This window comes from Gopherus flavomarginatus, chromosome 7, assembly GCF_025201925.1.
Source record: "Gopherus flavomarginatus isolate rGopFla2 chromosome 7, rGopFla2.mat.asm, whole genome shotgun sequence".
NCBI lineage: Eukaryota > Metazoa > Chordata > Testudines > Testudinidae > Gopherus > Gopherus flavomarginatus.
Window position 1 is genome coordinate 45,032,100 of NC_066623.1, and position 16,205 is coordinate 45,048,304.

The 16,205-nt window shown below is 48.4% G+C and overlaps 1 protein-coding gene across 1 annotated transcript; it reads left to right on the forward strand.

The window, feature by feature from the left end:
• Positions 1 to 481: 481 nt before the first annotated feature.
• Positions 482 to 7,349, forward strand: LOC127055883 (zinc finger protein 382-like). Its single transcript, XM_050963422.1, has 4 exons — positions 482 to 552; positions 2,827 to 2,953; positions 5,803 to 5,949; positions 6,465 to 7,349. The coding sequence occupies exons 1-4, from the start codon at positions 487 to 489 to the stop codon at positions 6,719 to 6,721; spliced, it is 597 nt and encodes a 198-aa protein (XP_050819379.1). The 5' UTR covers positions 482 to 486; the 3' UTR covers positions 6,722 to 7,349.
• Positions 7,350 to 16,205: the final 8,856 nt, after the last annotated feature.

A 16,205-nucleotide genomic window follows, 5' to 3' on the forward strand; every position in this document is an offset into this window, starting at 1 on the left:
ATTTGTAACCTGAGACAGCTGCCTTGGGGACATGAAAGGGAAATCCCCCAAGTGACTCCTTTGTTTCTGCTCTTCTCTGGCATCGATTGTTCCTTCCACGTGAGTACTTTGCACTGTCTCTACTGAATTTGATCCTATTTATTTCAGATCATTTCTCCCGTTTGTCCAGATCATTTTGAATTTTAATCCAATCCTCCAAAGCACTTACAACCAGTCCCTGCTTGGTGTTGTCCGCAAACTTGATACGTGTAAGAGAGAGACTGTTACTGGAAGGGTTTCCCCATGTGTCAGAGGGAAACACCCTGGTGAGAGGGGGCTAGGCCTGTACTGGAATAAGGTCACCCTGTGCTTCACAGTGTGCTAGAACCTAGACTGTGCATTAGCAGGGGAAAAGCTGGGGGGAATCGGCTTGGGGAATGGACAAAAGCCTAGTCTGAATTCTCACACCTTGCCCTTTTCACCCCGGCAGGCCAGAGAATAACATCCATGTTTCGCTGCAGATCATCTCGTCCTCCCAGGGGCAAGGAAATGGCTGCAATGGAGCTGGCTCAGGTAAGAGATTATCAGGGTGGCGGGCTCTGCTTGGAGGTTGAGGAGCAGTAAATGCATAAGAGGGTGGGAATTGCTAGAGGTGGTGGGAAGCAGGAAATATCTCGGGTGGAGAAAGGGAGGGGACAGCATGTGACAAACCTGCTGAGACTTGTGTAGTGTAGGGCGTGATGGGTTGTCACCCCCAGGAGGCAGTTTGTGGAGCTTCTGGGAACTGCTGTGTCCTCTAACCCTCACGCTGGGCTGGCCCTTCTCACACTGCTTTGCTGGAGATTTCGCCAGCCTCTCCAGGGCCTGTTATCACCCAACACAACAGCAGGTGGCGCCATGCAGCCAACTAAGCTACCTGAGTGCGTTACCTAAGCCACTCAAGGACAGATAGAAGACAAGAGCCAATTTCCCACTCCCCAACCTTGCACACTTGCTGTAGTATAAATCCAGAATGATACCATCTTATAGTGCACAGGGATCTCTATAATGCAAGCTCATTAATGTAGTTCCCCTTCCCCTCGATATGGGACAGATGTGCACAACAAGCTGAGATTTTCCCCAGACACTTCACTCAAAATACGCTGGTTAAGATAAAGCATCAAACAAGTTTATTAACTGCAGAAAGATAGATTAAGTGATTATAAGTGATAACAAACAGATCAAAGCAGATTATTTAGCAAATAACCAAAACTCAGACTAAGCCTAACATACTAGATGGATAGAATTTGAATTAGCAATTTCTCACCCTGACTGATGGTACAAGCAGTCCCCCAAGTTTCCATACACAAGCTAGAAATCTCTTGATCCTGGGAGCAGCACTTCCCCCACATCCGTTTTTGTTTCTCAGGTGTTTCCAGAAGTTCTCTTGTGTGGAGAATGAGGCCAAGAGATGATGTCACACCCCACCTTATGTAGCTTTTCCATATGGTGGGAACCTTTTGTTCCAAACTCAGTTCCTAGTCCAGTTTGTGGAAAAATACAGGTACTAAAATGGAGTTTAGTGTCATGTGGTCTGGTCACAGGCCCTGCTGAGTCATAGTAGCCATGACTCATAGGCTGGCTGAAACATTCACAGGAAGGCTAAGCTCTTCCACAGTCCATTGTCTTTGTTGAGCCATCAGCACTGTCTGGCTTCTTCATTGTTGTACCTGAAAGGCTCATTGTGGGTGTTACCCAGAGTAAGCACATTTGAAATACAGATACAGAGTCAATATCCATAACTTCAGATACGAACATGATATGTGCACACAAATAGGATAATCATATTCAGCAAATCAGAACTTTTCCAGTGACACCACACATGATGCATCTTCTACAAAATAGATCATAATTATGTCCTAATCATATTATAATCATACCACTATGATGAATATGGGGGTGTAGTGTCAGATAGGTCCTAATTTCAAGGCACAGGAGTTGGGAATGGAACTTCCCCTCTTTGTGGAACAGGAAATAACCCTCCAGCCAGGGCTGGGACAACTTCCCAGACTCTCAGCGATGGAGCCTGAATCTACTGACATTTCATTAATTACCACCAACCCCAATCTTTGTGGCAACTGTAAACTTTATCAGTGATGATTTTGTACTCTCTTCTAAGTCATGGATAAGAATGTTAAATAGCACAGGGCCAAGAACCAATCCCTGCAGGAACCTGCTAGAAAGAAATCCACTCGATCATGGTTCCCCATTTACTATCAGAGTTTTTAATCTATTTAATGTATGCCGTGTTTATTTTGTATCATTCTAGTTTTTTTTAGTAAAAATATTGTGCTAATCAAGTCATGTCCCTTACGGAAGTTTAGGTATATTACATCAATACTATTAGCTGCAACCAAACTTTTGATCTCATCCAATAAGGATATCCCGTTAGTTTGATAGGCTCTATTTTCTCTAAACCTTTGTTAATGGGCACTACAATTCTGACCTTCTAACTTCTATTCTTTATGATTGACTTCCCCTTTCTTCCATATATTTTATTTGGAGAGTGCTTGGATTCCTACCAGGGAGCCACTATCAGGGTCCAGAGATAGCCCCATCTCCTATATTAAACTCAGGCTAGTAGCTATGTGATAAATGTGAAGACCCTGCTTCTGTCTGTCAGATGGGAGACACAAAGGTTCTCTCTTTCTACCCTCTGATGCCTCCTGGCTGCTGTAAGCAAGGTGGGGTGGGACTCTGTTAACATGTGCCTCCCGGAGCTTCCATTTCCCTGGTGCTGCTGTTCCGTGAATAGTGGGGTTGTGAGTGGGTCAGCAGGTACTGAGTATTGGGCTCCTGCTCTTTCAGGGGCCGGTAACCTTCGAGGAGGTGTCTGTGTATTTCTCCAGGGAAGAGGGGACTCTGCTGGACTCCACTCAGAGAGCCCTCTACAGAGATGTCATGCAGGGGAACTATGAGACGATGGTCTTGCTGGGTAAGGATTCGTGTCCCTTCTGTTCTTGGAAGGGGAAATGAAGAGTGAAGGTTCATGCCACCCCCACAATGCCATCTGTACCCTGTCCTGTTTCAGCATCACCCCAATAGGCCAGTAACATACATACTACCAGAGACCCTCCTCTGCTGCAGAACACTTTTGAACAGAGCACAGGAGCAGCATCACACAATGTCAAATATCTCCTCTTTACTCAAGTAAAACTGGGGTTAGGTCCAGCATAATGAACAGAAGCTTTCTACCCCCAGCCTTCTCTCAAACCCTGAGCCTTCTCTACCCAAACCAGAATGTGCTTGGGGTGTAACAAGCAGGCGGCTGGAGTCAGAGCTGCCAGTCCAGGGTTACTTATCATACAGACACTCAGTGCGTCCTTGAACGCTGGCTGGGAGTATCCAGACAGGGGAGCTCCAGCAGCAGAACACTGAATCTCACCCAGGATTACAGATGACACAACTCCTCGCTGATCTAGATTGCACCCCAGCATGTGAAAATGGCCTAGGTTGGTAGTGACATTTCTTGAAACATGGAGAGTCTTGCTCCCATATCACCAGGTGTAATAAAAATAACAGGAAAGGCCAAATATGGAAAACTGATTGTTCAGCTTGCTTTTGACCTGCATCATATTTTGCAATATATTCCAAATAAGGAAATTAACGTTCAACGTATGTGTCATTGTTTGTGGTTTTTAAGCTGTAAAAGGCTTGTGTGATTTTTAAGCTCGGGAACAGTATTCCCAATAGCTGTCGCCCCCTGCGTGCTTGTAACCAAGAAAAGAGCCTCAGGCTGAGCTGATTCAAATATTAATCCTGTGGTCGTTTTCCACAACAGCCTCAATAGGTTCCTGTGATGGAATGTAAGGCTACATCTAGACTACCAACCGTATCGGCAGGTTAAAATCGATTGCTCGGGGTTCGATATATGGCGTCTCATCTAGACGCCATATATCGATGCCCGAGCGCGCTTATATCAATTCCGGAACAACACCAACCCCAACGGAGTTGCTGATTTGACAGGGAGAGCCGCGGACATCGATCCCGAGCGGTGAGGATGGGTGAGTAATCCGATCTTAGATATTCGACTTCAGTTCCGTTATTCACGTAGCTGAATTTGCGTATCTGAGATCGATTTCCCTCCGTAGTGTAGACCAGCCCTTAATGTCTTCACACCTTCCCCCTGCAGGAGAATGGCTGTTTTACCAGCTGTTTGCCTTTCTGTCTCTGAGGAACTGGTCTGTGGGTGTTCCCCAGAACTGTAACTTTTTCAGTAATATCATACTGTAAAATCTCACAATTTTACATACAGTGTTACTACACATTTTAACAGGAGGATAATATTCAGTAGGTTATGCGTTTTCTAATGATACCTCACAAGCCATACTGGGTACAAAATTGATCATAATTTTTTAGAAGAGTGAACACAGGGGTACAGATTGACACAGTGTCTGTGTGTGTGTTCCCAGCAGATATGTGGGTATTTCAATCCCTCATAAGCACAATGTTTGGCATCTTCAAGGACCTGGGGAACTGGTCCTGGGAATTCACTAGTTTAGCAAGTGTGAGACTGCATGAAATTGTGAGACACTTTTTGGTATTAATAATAAAATAATATAATCTGATAAAATTGCAATGAATCATGCTAGGTATGCCATGTAAAGTGTCAGAGAGAATGTTATGATTTGCTGAGTATGATAATTTTGTTTCTATGTTTCTATCACCTTTGTACTGTGAGTTACAGATATGTAAGGTATATCTGTATTTCCAGACTTGTGCAGTTTTTCTGGGTGACACCCCCAGACATATTGGCATCAACATTGCCTAGCATGTTTGATGGCCCATTGAGGGTCATCAGCTGTACAATGAACCTATGGACCAAGAGGATACACCTATTGAGTCAGCAAGACATGCCGGTGTTTGCCTGTGTAATGAAACCTCCAAAGCTTTTCCATGCCATGTGCTGTGAAGCTTGTGTTTGGGACACAGGAAGTACAAGTCACATGGCAAAAGGAATATAAAGCGCAGCTGCATCATCTCCATCTTGTCTTCAATCCCCCTTCCTACCTCTGGAGCAACTTCTCTACAAACTGAACCCTGGAACAAAGGACTGAATGACCCATCCAAACTGTGGATGCATTCCAGACAGACTTTCAAGCCAGCAACTCACCAATACTGCTAAGAACCTGATATATCCATTTTGGAATGTATCTGACTGCTTTTCCATTTAAATTCTTTCTGTCTTTCTTTCTTTTAAACCTTTAGTTTAGATGCTAAAGAATTGTCTGGAAGGATGGAATTTAACTTCATTCTTTCATTTGTTCTTTCTTCTAAACATTTAGTTTAACTGCTAAAGGATTGGCTGGCAGCATGGTATTTTGGATGAGATCCAAACCTGGGTAATGTGGCTAACCTTCTACCCACCCACTTCCTGGATCCAATTAGGATCACTCTCCTGCTGCCCTCTGGCCATGCTGTATCACAGTGAGCAGAGTTTTTAAATAACCTCTCACTGTACGGGACCTAGTTGCTGATTAGGAGTCAGAGAACTGTCATGCAATAAAGGGGGCCGTGTGATTTCTTTTTTCAGAGTCTCGTTAACCAGTGTGTGGGATCAGAAGCACAGTTTGTGACTGGTCAGTGAGTTTAACTTCATTGTTAACCACCAGTTTGGGGAGCATCTGCTCTCCCTTTTTCAGCCTGCTCTGACCTTGGCATTTTCAGTGAGGACTGCCCCAGGCACACTAGGTCACACTAAGCACTGAAGATAAATTAATAGAATGTTTTTGATGATCAAGTTGTATGAAATCAACTGAACTCCTTTGTTTTCTTTCATCTGAGCGGAGTTTCTGGTTTTCCAACGTGATATGATCTCCCAGCTGGAACAAGGGGAAGAGCCATGGGTCCCAGAGCTCCAGGGTTCAGAGGAAAGAGAGATCCTGAGATCTCTCCGCACAGATGAGGAAACATTATACCAACTCAGAATCTGTAAGTGCCTGAAGGAAACATCTAGGATGCCCTACAAAGGTCTTGGGAAGTCTCTCAGTTCATTATTGTCCATAGCAGGGGTCGCATCCGCAGGGTAAATATAGCTCAAGGCTTCCTATAGATGCTAGCAGACACCGGGCAGTAGCTTTCTCCCTTCCCCCTGTGAAGTTGGATGGGATGTGAAGGCTGAATTGATCCCCTCCTCTCTCCTGTTGGGGGGAGCTGAGTTCCTGATTTTTATTTGTCCTCTCTCCAGGACTTGTTTTGGTTTGGCCTTCCCCTTTCCATCCCTGTTTGAGGTTTCTGTCTCTATCACAGCAGGTGATGCAATGACGTGTGAGGTTCAGCACAGACCAGAAAAAGAGCAGGGAAACGAGCCAGGGGAGAAAATGGATAAATTTATTTCCTGTCAGGGAACTCAGAAGGGCCTTAAGGAAACCAGAATACAGCAGGAAATCTGCAGGGAAAAGCAAAAAAAATGCATGTGCTGAGTGTGGGAAAAACTTCACTTACAGATCAGGCCTTTCTCAACATCAGAGAATCCACACAGGGGAGAGGCCCTATGAATGCAATGAGTGCGGGAAAACTTTCAGTCGCAGCTCGCACCTTATTGGGCATCAGAGAATCCACACACAGGAGGTGTCCTATGAATGCAGTGAGTGCGGGAAAACCTTCAATCGCAGCTCTCACCTTATTCAGCATCAGAGAATCCACACGAGCAAGAAGCCCCGCGAATGCCATCAGCAGGCCTGCACAACTCGTAAAGTGGTGATGTAGAGAAATCTCTGTATTAACTATCTCTACAAATCTTTATAACGTTGCATTGTGTTATTTTGTATTAAGTATCTTTATCTTTATGACATTGCATCCGGCATGATGTTATTTTGTAATTCATATGACTTGGCATTGTGCCTCTCTATTTTCATACAACTTTGTATTAGATCCCTATATAGAAAATTGGTAGAAAACTTTGTATCAAATGTTATAGCCCCTAAGGATAGTATAGTTAAAGTAAAAGAAAACATGTGCCTTTTTGCTAGAAGTAGAATAAGATCTTCCCCCGCACTCTGTAATCAATTGCTCTATTGACTGAATGAGGTGTGAATGAGTGAGGCTTGGAAGACACCCACCTCCAGACAGCTACAACAGTTGAAGGGGGAATGGGAGCCAGAGCAAAGGACAATACAACTTGATAAGTGGGCCCAATAAAGAAGAGCAAACATATTGATGGCCTCAGGGATTAGAAGCAAGCACCTTCTTTAGAAAACATCCTCTTTGAGCAGCATTGGGACAACACCCAGAGAAAAGCAGCACAAAGACCAATAGACGCAGACCCAGATTTTGAATCTGGTCTAGATTTGCATAAGAGGGAAGCTGCTATAAATGCGAGGTGTCTTGCAGAAGGACCCCGGATCTCGTCTTGTCACCATCGGACCATGGATTTGGATCGGTAGAAGCCTGGCTCCACCCCTGCCCCATCTAACTCACCTGGCCAGTGCAGTTAAGGGGAGCAACTAGTTGGTAACAACAGCAAGACGGAGTGTGTTTATGTCTGTCTGTGTGCGTGAATGCATGACTGTGATATATATCTCAAGTGCATATCATAGAGTATTAATTGATACCTGTATTACTAATAAATGTGGCATTTTGCCTTAATCCCCCTGAAAAGTTCCTGTACAGTACTTTGAGTAAAACAGCGAGGGCCACAATACTCCAAAGAAAACAGCTGAGGACCGAAACCCCCCGGCCCTGCGGAAACACCCCCCACTCAGGACCTCCGAGCCTGGCGGAAACACCCCGCCCAGCCCTGCAGAAACAAACCCTCCTTCCCCAGCGCCGCCCCACCAAAACAGCTGTGGGTCAAAAGGAAGGTTGGTGGTGGGGAGGTGTTACTTGATGTTAAATCAACCAGGGACTCCCAGCCAAAGAGGTGGCTGGGAGCCCTCAGGGTCAAATTAAAGGGCCTGGAGCTCTGACGACTGGGGGAACCCGGAGCTTTTCAGGGCTGGGGCAGGGATTTAAAGGTCCCAGAGCTCCTGCTGCTGAGGGGAGCCTGAGCCCTTGAAATCCCAGCCTCACTCCATCCCCTGGAGCTGCCGCCAGGATTCAAAGGGCTCTGTGCTGCCTGCAGCCACAGGGATCCCTGAGCCCTTTAAATCTCAGCTGCTGCCGGGATTCAAAGGGCTCTGGGCTGCCCGTGGCGGTGGGGAGCCCTGAGACCTTTAAACCTCAGCTGCGGCCGGGAATCTCTGCGAGCAGCCCAGAGCCCTTTGAATCCTGGCCGTGGCTGGCAGGCCGGCTTTAGGAAGTGCGGGGCCCAATTTGAACATTTTTGGCTGATTGGGGAAAAAAAAGCCTTTCAGTTCTTAACAACCGGTTCCCTATAAAAAGTTCTGCCACAGTATGTATTTTTTGTACCAGTAGGGTTGCCATACGTCCGTATTTTCCTCCCAGATGGCGATTTAAGAACCAAAAAGCCTGACATGTCCGGGAAAGTACAGATGTATGTTAACCCTACCTAAAAGTTCTTTTTTAAAAAGATGGGTCTGAACTAGAAATGAGCTCTGCCACTCCCTTAGGGTGTGCTAGGGTGCACATGTGTGTGTCCCAGCTGCTCCCTGCCCATCTCATTGAAGCAGGTGTGCAGGGTTACTTCCCTCAGAACTGCAGGGCACCAGTGAACATGGGGCTGGCTGGAGGTGGGGGAGGGGTAGGATGCGAGAGGTAGGGTCTGGCTGCAGGCTGGGCAAGGGGTGTGGGGCAGGCTGGAGACAAGAGGTATGTTGTGGGCTGGCTGGCTTCAGGCAGGGCCACAGGGAGGGTTCGGCATAGGTTGGCAGGGCTGGAGACAAAGCAGTGCGGGACTGGCTGGCTTCAGGCAGCGGGGTGCAGCAGGGGTTGGCTGGAGACGGGTTGGTGCAGGGCTGAAGGCAAGGCAGGGGGTACGGGGTTGGCTGGAGACAGGGCAGGGGGTGCAGGGCTGGTGCGGGCAGGGCAGGCAGTGTGGCAGGGGCAGGCTGGAGACAGGGCAGGGGGTGCAGGGCTGGCTGGAGACAGGGGTTGGTGCAGGGCTGAAGGCAAAGCAGGGGGTGTGGGGCTGGCTAGAGATGGGCAGGCTGCATGCAGGAACTGGTGCAAGCAGGGCAGGAGGTGCGGGGCTGGTGCGGGCAGGGGGTGCCCAAGGGGCTGGCTGTGGACGGGCTGGCTGCAGGCAGGGCAGGGGGTGCAGGTACAGGGGGTACAGCCCATCCTCTATGGTGAGTGCCTCCTTCTCCTCCTCCTCCTCCCCCCTCTCCCACTAGGGTAGCAGCAGCAGCCTGGGGCTTGGAGGCTATTTCAAGGGCCCGGGGCGCCCCTACTTCCACTGCCCCAGCTCTGTAAATAGCCGCGGGAACCCTGGGGAAGCGGCGGGGCTCCAGTGGCTATTTAAAGGCCGGGGAGGTAGAAGCAATGGGAGTCCTGGACTTTTTAAATAGCCCCCAGAGCCCCGCAGCCATACCCCAGGGCTCCAGCAGCAGGGCTCTAGTGGCAATTTAAAGGGCCTGGGGTTCCAGCCCCTGCTGGGAGCCCCAGGCCTTTTAAATTGCCCCCTGGGGAAACTGGGCCACCCTGGTACAGCACACTGGCTTTTGCGGGTACTGGGGCTTGGGTGCGGGGTCCTCTTAGGAGCGAGGCCGATTCAAGGGAATTGGTTAAATTGGCCTAAAGCCGGCCCTGGTGGCTGGGATTTAAAGAGCTCTGAGCTCCCCGCCCGCCTGCCCAGAGCCCTATAAATCCTGGCCGCCGCTGAGATTTAAAGAGCTCTGGGCTCCCTGCGGCTGCAGGCAGCTCAGAACCTTTTGAATCCCGGCCGTGGCTGAACTTTAAAGGGGTTTGGATTCCCCTCAGCTACGGGCAGCCCAGAGCCCTTTGATTCCCAGCTGCAGGAAGCACAGTGAGACTTCACGGGCCGCACGTTGCCCGTGGGCCGTATGTTGTGCAGGCCTGGCATGGAGGGGCAAAATAGGTAAGAAATTTCCATGGCCTGTCACTAGCAAATAGTAGCCACCATGGATCCTGCCAGAGGTGGCTACATCTTAGCACTGTGGGAAGCAACCCTTCACAGAGACCATTTGTCTTGTGGTTTGGGATACTTCTCAAGACATGCTGCACTCAGAGTGACCCCCTCATCCTGTGCCAGCTAGAGAAAAGAAAAGGGGTCAGCCAACTCTCCCACTACCAGCTGCGAACCACTGATCCCCAATCAGGGGGAGTCCTCTGGCTTTGATGTGTATTAAATATCAGGCTGGTCTCTTTCTTTGGCAAATATCTAACAGAGCTAAAAGAGGGAACAAATGATCCTCAAAGGAGAGAGGAAAGACAATCACTTGGAAATTTAATCCCCTGCAACATCCAGAATGGAGAGCGACTCAGGGCAACAGGTTCCCCCGAAGGAAGAAGTTTTTGGGATTTAGAAACATAAGGAACAGCACAAAACTTGAGAGGATTGTTAATTGACATTTGATAATGACACAGAGGGAAAACCTGAGCTTTCAGATCAGTGTTCAGAAATGAAAGACAAAGGGTGGAAATCAGAGATTTTGGATCCATTTTGCAAATTATAGAGAGGAAAGTGGAAAATCAGAGGGATTTTATATCAGTTGTTGATAGGAGGTAAAATCTGAGTGTTTCACATGAATACTTGATAAATGAGTAAAGAGGAAATAGGCAACATTTGCTAACATTTTGTGTTCAATAATCTGAGAAAAGGTGTAAATCTGAGATTTTCTTATTATTTTATAATTAGAGACAGGAAAATCTCAGGGCATATTCAATTAGAAATAGACAACTAGAGAGAAGTGGGGCAAATGTTTAGGTTATTTTATTTGAATCTTTGAGATTTGCAAAGAAATTGTGTCACAAACTGCATATTTGATAACATGAGAGGAAAACACCAAGATCTGAGGGGAGAGAGTCACTTTCCTGTCAGGGCCCAGTGCTCCCTCCCCCTCCCCCTCCGGGGTCTCTCACTCACTGGGGGCTCCAGGCGGGGCTGGTGCGGTCAGAGCCTGGGGCTGCCTAGGGGGCAGGTCCCAGCTGGAGAAAGCCCCCCCCCCCGGCCAGGATAGGAATGTGCTACTGGTAGCAGCCTGGGGCTGGACCCTCTCTATGGAGGACACTTGCTCCCCCCTCCCCTTCCTGGCCCTTCCCACGCCCTGTTGCCAGCAGAAAGTGGCCCCCCCAGCCCAACCCAGAGGTGTCCCTGTCTCAGGCCCCCCCCAGCCTCTGCCCAGTTCAGAAATCACTCGGGGGAACCATTTCCCACCTACACAAGGACAAATCACTGCAGGTGAAAATGGGGGGAAACACCCCAAACCTGAGATCTGAACTGGCCATTGGCAAAGGGGAGAGAAAATGGGGCACAATGGGGGAAGGAGAACAGGGAACTTCTCAGGGGTTTGAGGGAAGGTAGGTGTCACCCTGGATGTTGCTTCTTGCTCTCTAGGGAGAAAGGGGGCAGGACAGGAGAGGAGGGGGGTCTCCACGGAGGGGGCAGTGGTAATTCCGAGGGGATCTCAGCCCTCCCTTTTTCTCCCCGCTCCTCAGGGGTCACCTGCTCCTCTCCCATCGCCCTCCGGCCATGTCCCGGCCGCACAGACATTTTCCATCCATTCTTTTCCCAGGTCTCCCACCTCCGCAGCCCCCGCCCAACCCCACGCAGGGGCTGCTAGGTGTAATGCATGTTCAGTAGGGATTTCTCCCCTACTAATGCTGAGGTGTCCTTCTCCTATAGGTTAGTCTACTAATGATCTCATCTTGGTGCCATGTGTGTCAGTTCATTGCCATGGCATTCGTGTGCTTAGACATCTGAGGATGCTCTATAGAAAGCTCCTTGAGTGGGGTGATCCACAGGGAGTAGCTCAAAGCTCCAAAGTGCCTGGCCAGGGGCAGGACATTGGCACAGCAAGGGAGGGGTCTGGCAGTGTCATCACAAAGGCCTTTTGCAGGACCTCACACTATTGGTCAAAGACTATTGGTGAGCAGGTGGTGACCTCACAGAGAGATCCTGACATCAGTCAGGGGCCAGGGGCTAGGGAAACTTCAGAGACCCCTGTGGCTTTGCTTCAGCAAGTCTCCTTCTCCAGGTCTCTGTCTGAGGACTGAGAGAGTATTCGGGTTCACGGACGTGAGCGCCAGGAGAAACCTCTTTCCAGTTTTCTCCTTCCCTTGTAGTGATTTTACTAGAAAACAGCCGTCCCTGTTTAGAAGGTAAGAGCCTCCTGGAGGTGTGAAACCTGTTCAGTCTGATCCATCTGGTGAGAGTTATATTCTAGGCATGGAAAACTTGAGCTTAAGGAGGCAGAATTTTATTCCACACCTGGGATTTTGTCCCTTAGAATCATGGGGACATTAGGGTTTGTCCTTTGTGTTTCCCCTTTTCCTCCATCCACCTGTCCCTCCCTCCTTTCTTTTCATCTCTTCTTTTGTCCTTTCTCCTGTTCCCCTCCCAACACCAGGACGAGTGTGTTCGTGTGTGTTGCGGGGGAGTGCTCTTCAGCTCTCACTGTGGGACTTCCACCCAAAAATGTGAGGCTGAAATAGTGCTCAGGCAGTCAGGGCTGGATTAACCTTTTGTTGGCCCTGGCACCAAACATATTTGTGGGCCCCAGTGTAGTCACTGTGGGCTCCGAGTGTGGGCCTGGTGGGGCAGTGCCATTGGTGCCTTCGTATACGCGGTACTGAACCTCAGAGACATTTTTCATTTTGATCACACACCTCTCCATGACTATATGCATTGCCATGCACAGCTCCCTCAGCCCGCAGGTTTTCTTATTGAGCTGTACACCCAAGTGGGTTTACCAGTGTCCACAGTGAGCAGAACTTTCATAGTGACCAAGGAAACTCTCCACAGATTTCTCTCTTTCCTCATTCAGACCTTCTCTAGCCATGTCTCCAGTACCCCCCCATGTCACCAGTCACTGCATGTGGTCCTAGTCTCAGCTCAAAGTCCTAAAGCCAGCAGACACCTGATCAGTTCTGACAGATCCCTCCCTCAGCCCCCATCCTACCATGTGAGCAAGCCACCTGCAAACACCATTTCCCCAAAGTGAGGACTTAGCCCTTGGGAATCTGAAGACACCAGCGTCTCTCCCTCTGCTCCCATCTACATGCTAGTCTGCTACCTGGTCACCACCACCTCTCCCCATACTTGTTTCCTTTCTACTTTGGACATGCTCCCAACCAGCTGGAAGCCCCCTCTGCAAGCCTGACCTGCTCCCGCCTTCCCTGCTCCCACGACATTCCTTTCCTACTGGTGACCTCTGTTCCTTGATGTTAACTCCAGTGTCTTTAGGTGCTCTAGCTTAATAGCCCCAGGAGTCATAGAGCCACTTGTAGTTTCTCTAGCTACAGCCATGGGGCAACTGCCAGAGGCCAGCCTTAGACAGACACTAGCCGCAGGAGCGGAGGCAATGCCAAGGTTGAGCATGCTTGAACCTTGCAAAGGCAGCACTAGGGACTCTAAATCCTCAGCACTGGCCCTAGGCAGCTGCAGACTCTGGAGTTAGGCACTTTCCTCCTCTAGGTTCCTGCATGGTTACAGAACTGCAGTAAAGTGGAACAATTTTCAGCTTCTGTGACTGGAAGATGTCTGGATCCATCTAATAAGACTGTCCTACATAAATGAGGAAAGTTGAGGTGCCTTTATTATTCTTTTGTTCCATTCTTTGTTTCTATGGGGAATTTGCCAGTGCATTATCACTGTCTTCCTTTTAAACAAACAAAACTAAAAAAAAAGTGTAATGGCTGTTGAAAATAGCAATTCCAGCCCTCGTTAGCACTGTGAAGACCCCAACGTTTGTTGCTCAATTTTCTCCTACCTTTTCTACAGTAAATGACAGTGGATCAGCATATTTGATTTGTTAGAAATGAAGTAACAGCTGCCCAAATTGAGCTTGAGTACTCCTGATTTTGAGGTGTTCAGATCTGGAAGGCAGGGGCTAGATTCCCTTTATGAATATTAGATACATCTGGAAAGGAAAAGTAAATTTCTATTTTCATGGCTCAGAAGTGGAAATCCTCCTGTCCTGTATCTGAAGCTGTCCAGGTCCAGTAGAGCCTCCCCTTCCTTACTTACCATTTTACCTTCTGGTGGGATCCACATACCTCCCTTGCCCAGCTTGAGATAGAGAGGGGCCCTGTCCAGTTAGTCCACCCAGTTCCAGCTTTGGGGGCTGCCAGGCGAGGTAACACCAGCATCCCTAAGCCTGTCTGGGAAAGTCTTCTGAGGGTGCTACCTGGGCCAAAGCCTTCTACTCCTTGGTCACACCTCTTCCCTATTCACAGCTGGCACCCCCTTCTAGCAGCCAGCCCCCCAGCCACAGCAAGCTGCAGCGCATGGAGTCTCACAGCTTCCCCCCTCTCTTTCCTGTTGATAGCAGCCAAGCGATTGCTGGGAAATGTTCCTTCTCTGCTCCAAGGCAGGCAGCTGGGCAAGGAACTACAGCTCCCAGGGCCCTATGGGGTCTCAGCTCCCCTGCTGAATACAGGCTGCTCTGAGGCTCCCTTTTTGCAGAGGAGAGGAAGTTACTCTTACAGAACACTTTCGGAGCTTGGGCCTAGCACTATGGCAAATCCAGTACTGCTCCCAACTCTATCCAGCTCTGCTGCTGGCAGGATCCCTTTCCATTCTTTTTCTTTCCTGTCTCCCCTCCAAGGAGAAGCTCTGCATTGTTTCTGTGTGGGGAATTGAACCCAGGCTGTCTGGGTGAAAGCCAAGAATCCTAACCACTAGACCACATGGGATTTCCATAACACGTTTATATGTTCATATTCAATAACACAATTAAACGTAGCCATTCAAAGTAGCCATTTAAAAGAAGCCATTCAAAAAACTTCAAAAACAGACTTCAAAGAGAAATTGCAGAGTTACAACTGATCTGCAAACTTAACACCATTAATTTGAGCTTGAAGAGGGACTGGGGGTGACTGGCTCACTACAAAAGCAATTTTCCCTCTCTTGGTATTGACACCTCCCTGTCAATTACTTGGAGAGAGCCACATCCACCCTGACTGAATTAGCCTTCAACACTGGTTCTCCTCTTGTATGGTAACTCCCTTTACATCATGTTCCAATATATATTTATGCCTCTATCTGCAATTTTCACTCCATGCATTTGAAGAAGAGGGCTTTTTACCCACGAATGCTTGTGTCCAAATAAATCTGTTAGTTCTTAAGGTGTCACCGGACTCCTCATTGTTTTTGTGAAATAAAAGCAAAATGCACTCTAAGCTGATCTTAACCCTTTCAATGCCCGTACAAACTTAGATGCTTCTCACCACAGGCCGGCTGGTGGCTTTTCAGCCAGGCTCTCCCCTTTCATCAGCGCTTCAGTTGCTTAGTGTGGGGGTGTCTGTAGATGTAGGTGGACGAGAGAGACAAAGCATGGCAAATGTCTCTGCTTTTATCATGTCCTTTCTTCCCTCTTGGCTTTGCTCCCCCTTCAGAGTCAGGTGAGCATCACTGCGTCTCTCCAAGCAAGTCTGAGCAATTCCCCTGGGGTGTCCTCTTGCAGGTAAGTGATTGCACTGTAGCTCCCTTGCTGAACAATGGCTGTTGATGGATTGTTTGACACCCTGTCCGGGTGTTGGTTACTTTCCTTGCTGTTGTCACTGGGGAGCTAATATTTGGCTGACTCCCCCACCTTACAGCATAGTGATAACCACACTGCACAATTCTCATAACTTCATATGCATGAATGGTAAACATCTATGGGTAGAGAAATGACTTTCAGCAGATCATATCCTTTCCCCTGATACCTTACAAGGCATGCTCTGTATATAAGATCACGATTATATGAAAATGAGGAATATGGGGGTTACAGCACACTCCCCCAAAGGTACAGAATGTCACACTGAGATTCTATTTTCATTTGTTATGTAACAGCATTAAAGAGATCCAGTGACTGACCAATGGCATTTTCAAGTGCTAAAATAGCAAGCGCTGTTGGTCTCTCATTGGCCATCAGCGGCTGAAGATACGGTTTAATACGCCAGAGCTTCAAGGCGAGGGTGGCTCTGTCCACTGCCTTCCGTTGTGCTGCTGGGCACCAAGTCCCTGGCGGTCAATATGTGAAGCTGGGAGAAGAGAGTGGGGTGGCAAGCGGTGGTAGAACTTTTGCCACCAGGGTCTAGTTGTTTAACTTCCTCTTCGTACTGCTGAGCCCCCGTTGCCTTCAGGTAACACAGGAACTAAGGTAGGAATAGGGTGAGGAAGC

What these genes read in the sequence shown, in the direction of transcription:
- LOC127055883 (XM_050963422.1), top strand. Translation starts at nt 487, where the DNA reads ATGTTTCGCTGCAGATCATCTCGTCCTCCCAGGGGCAAGGAAATGGCT. An exon ending in CTGCAATGGAGCTGGCTCAG is followed by an intron (nt 553 to 2,826) that starts GTAAGAGATTAT and finishes CTGCTCTTTCAG; the next exon opens with GGGCCGGTAACCTTCGAGGA. An exon ending in ATTATACCAACTCAGAATCT is followed by an intron (nt 5,950 to 6,464) that starts GTAAGTGCCTGA and finishes CTTCACTTACAG; the next exon opens with ATCAGGCCTTTCTCAACATC.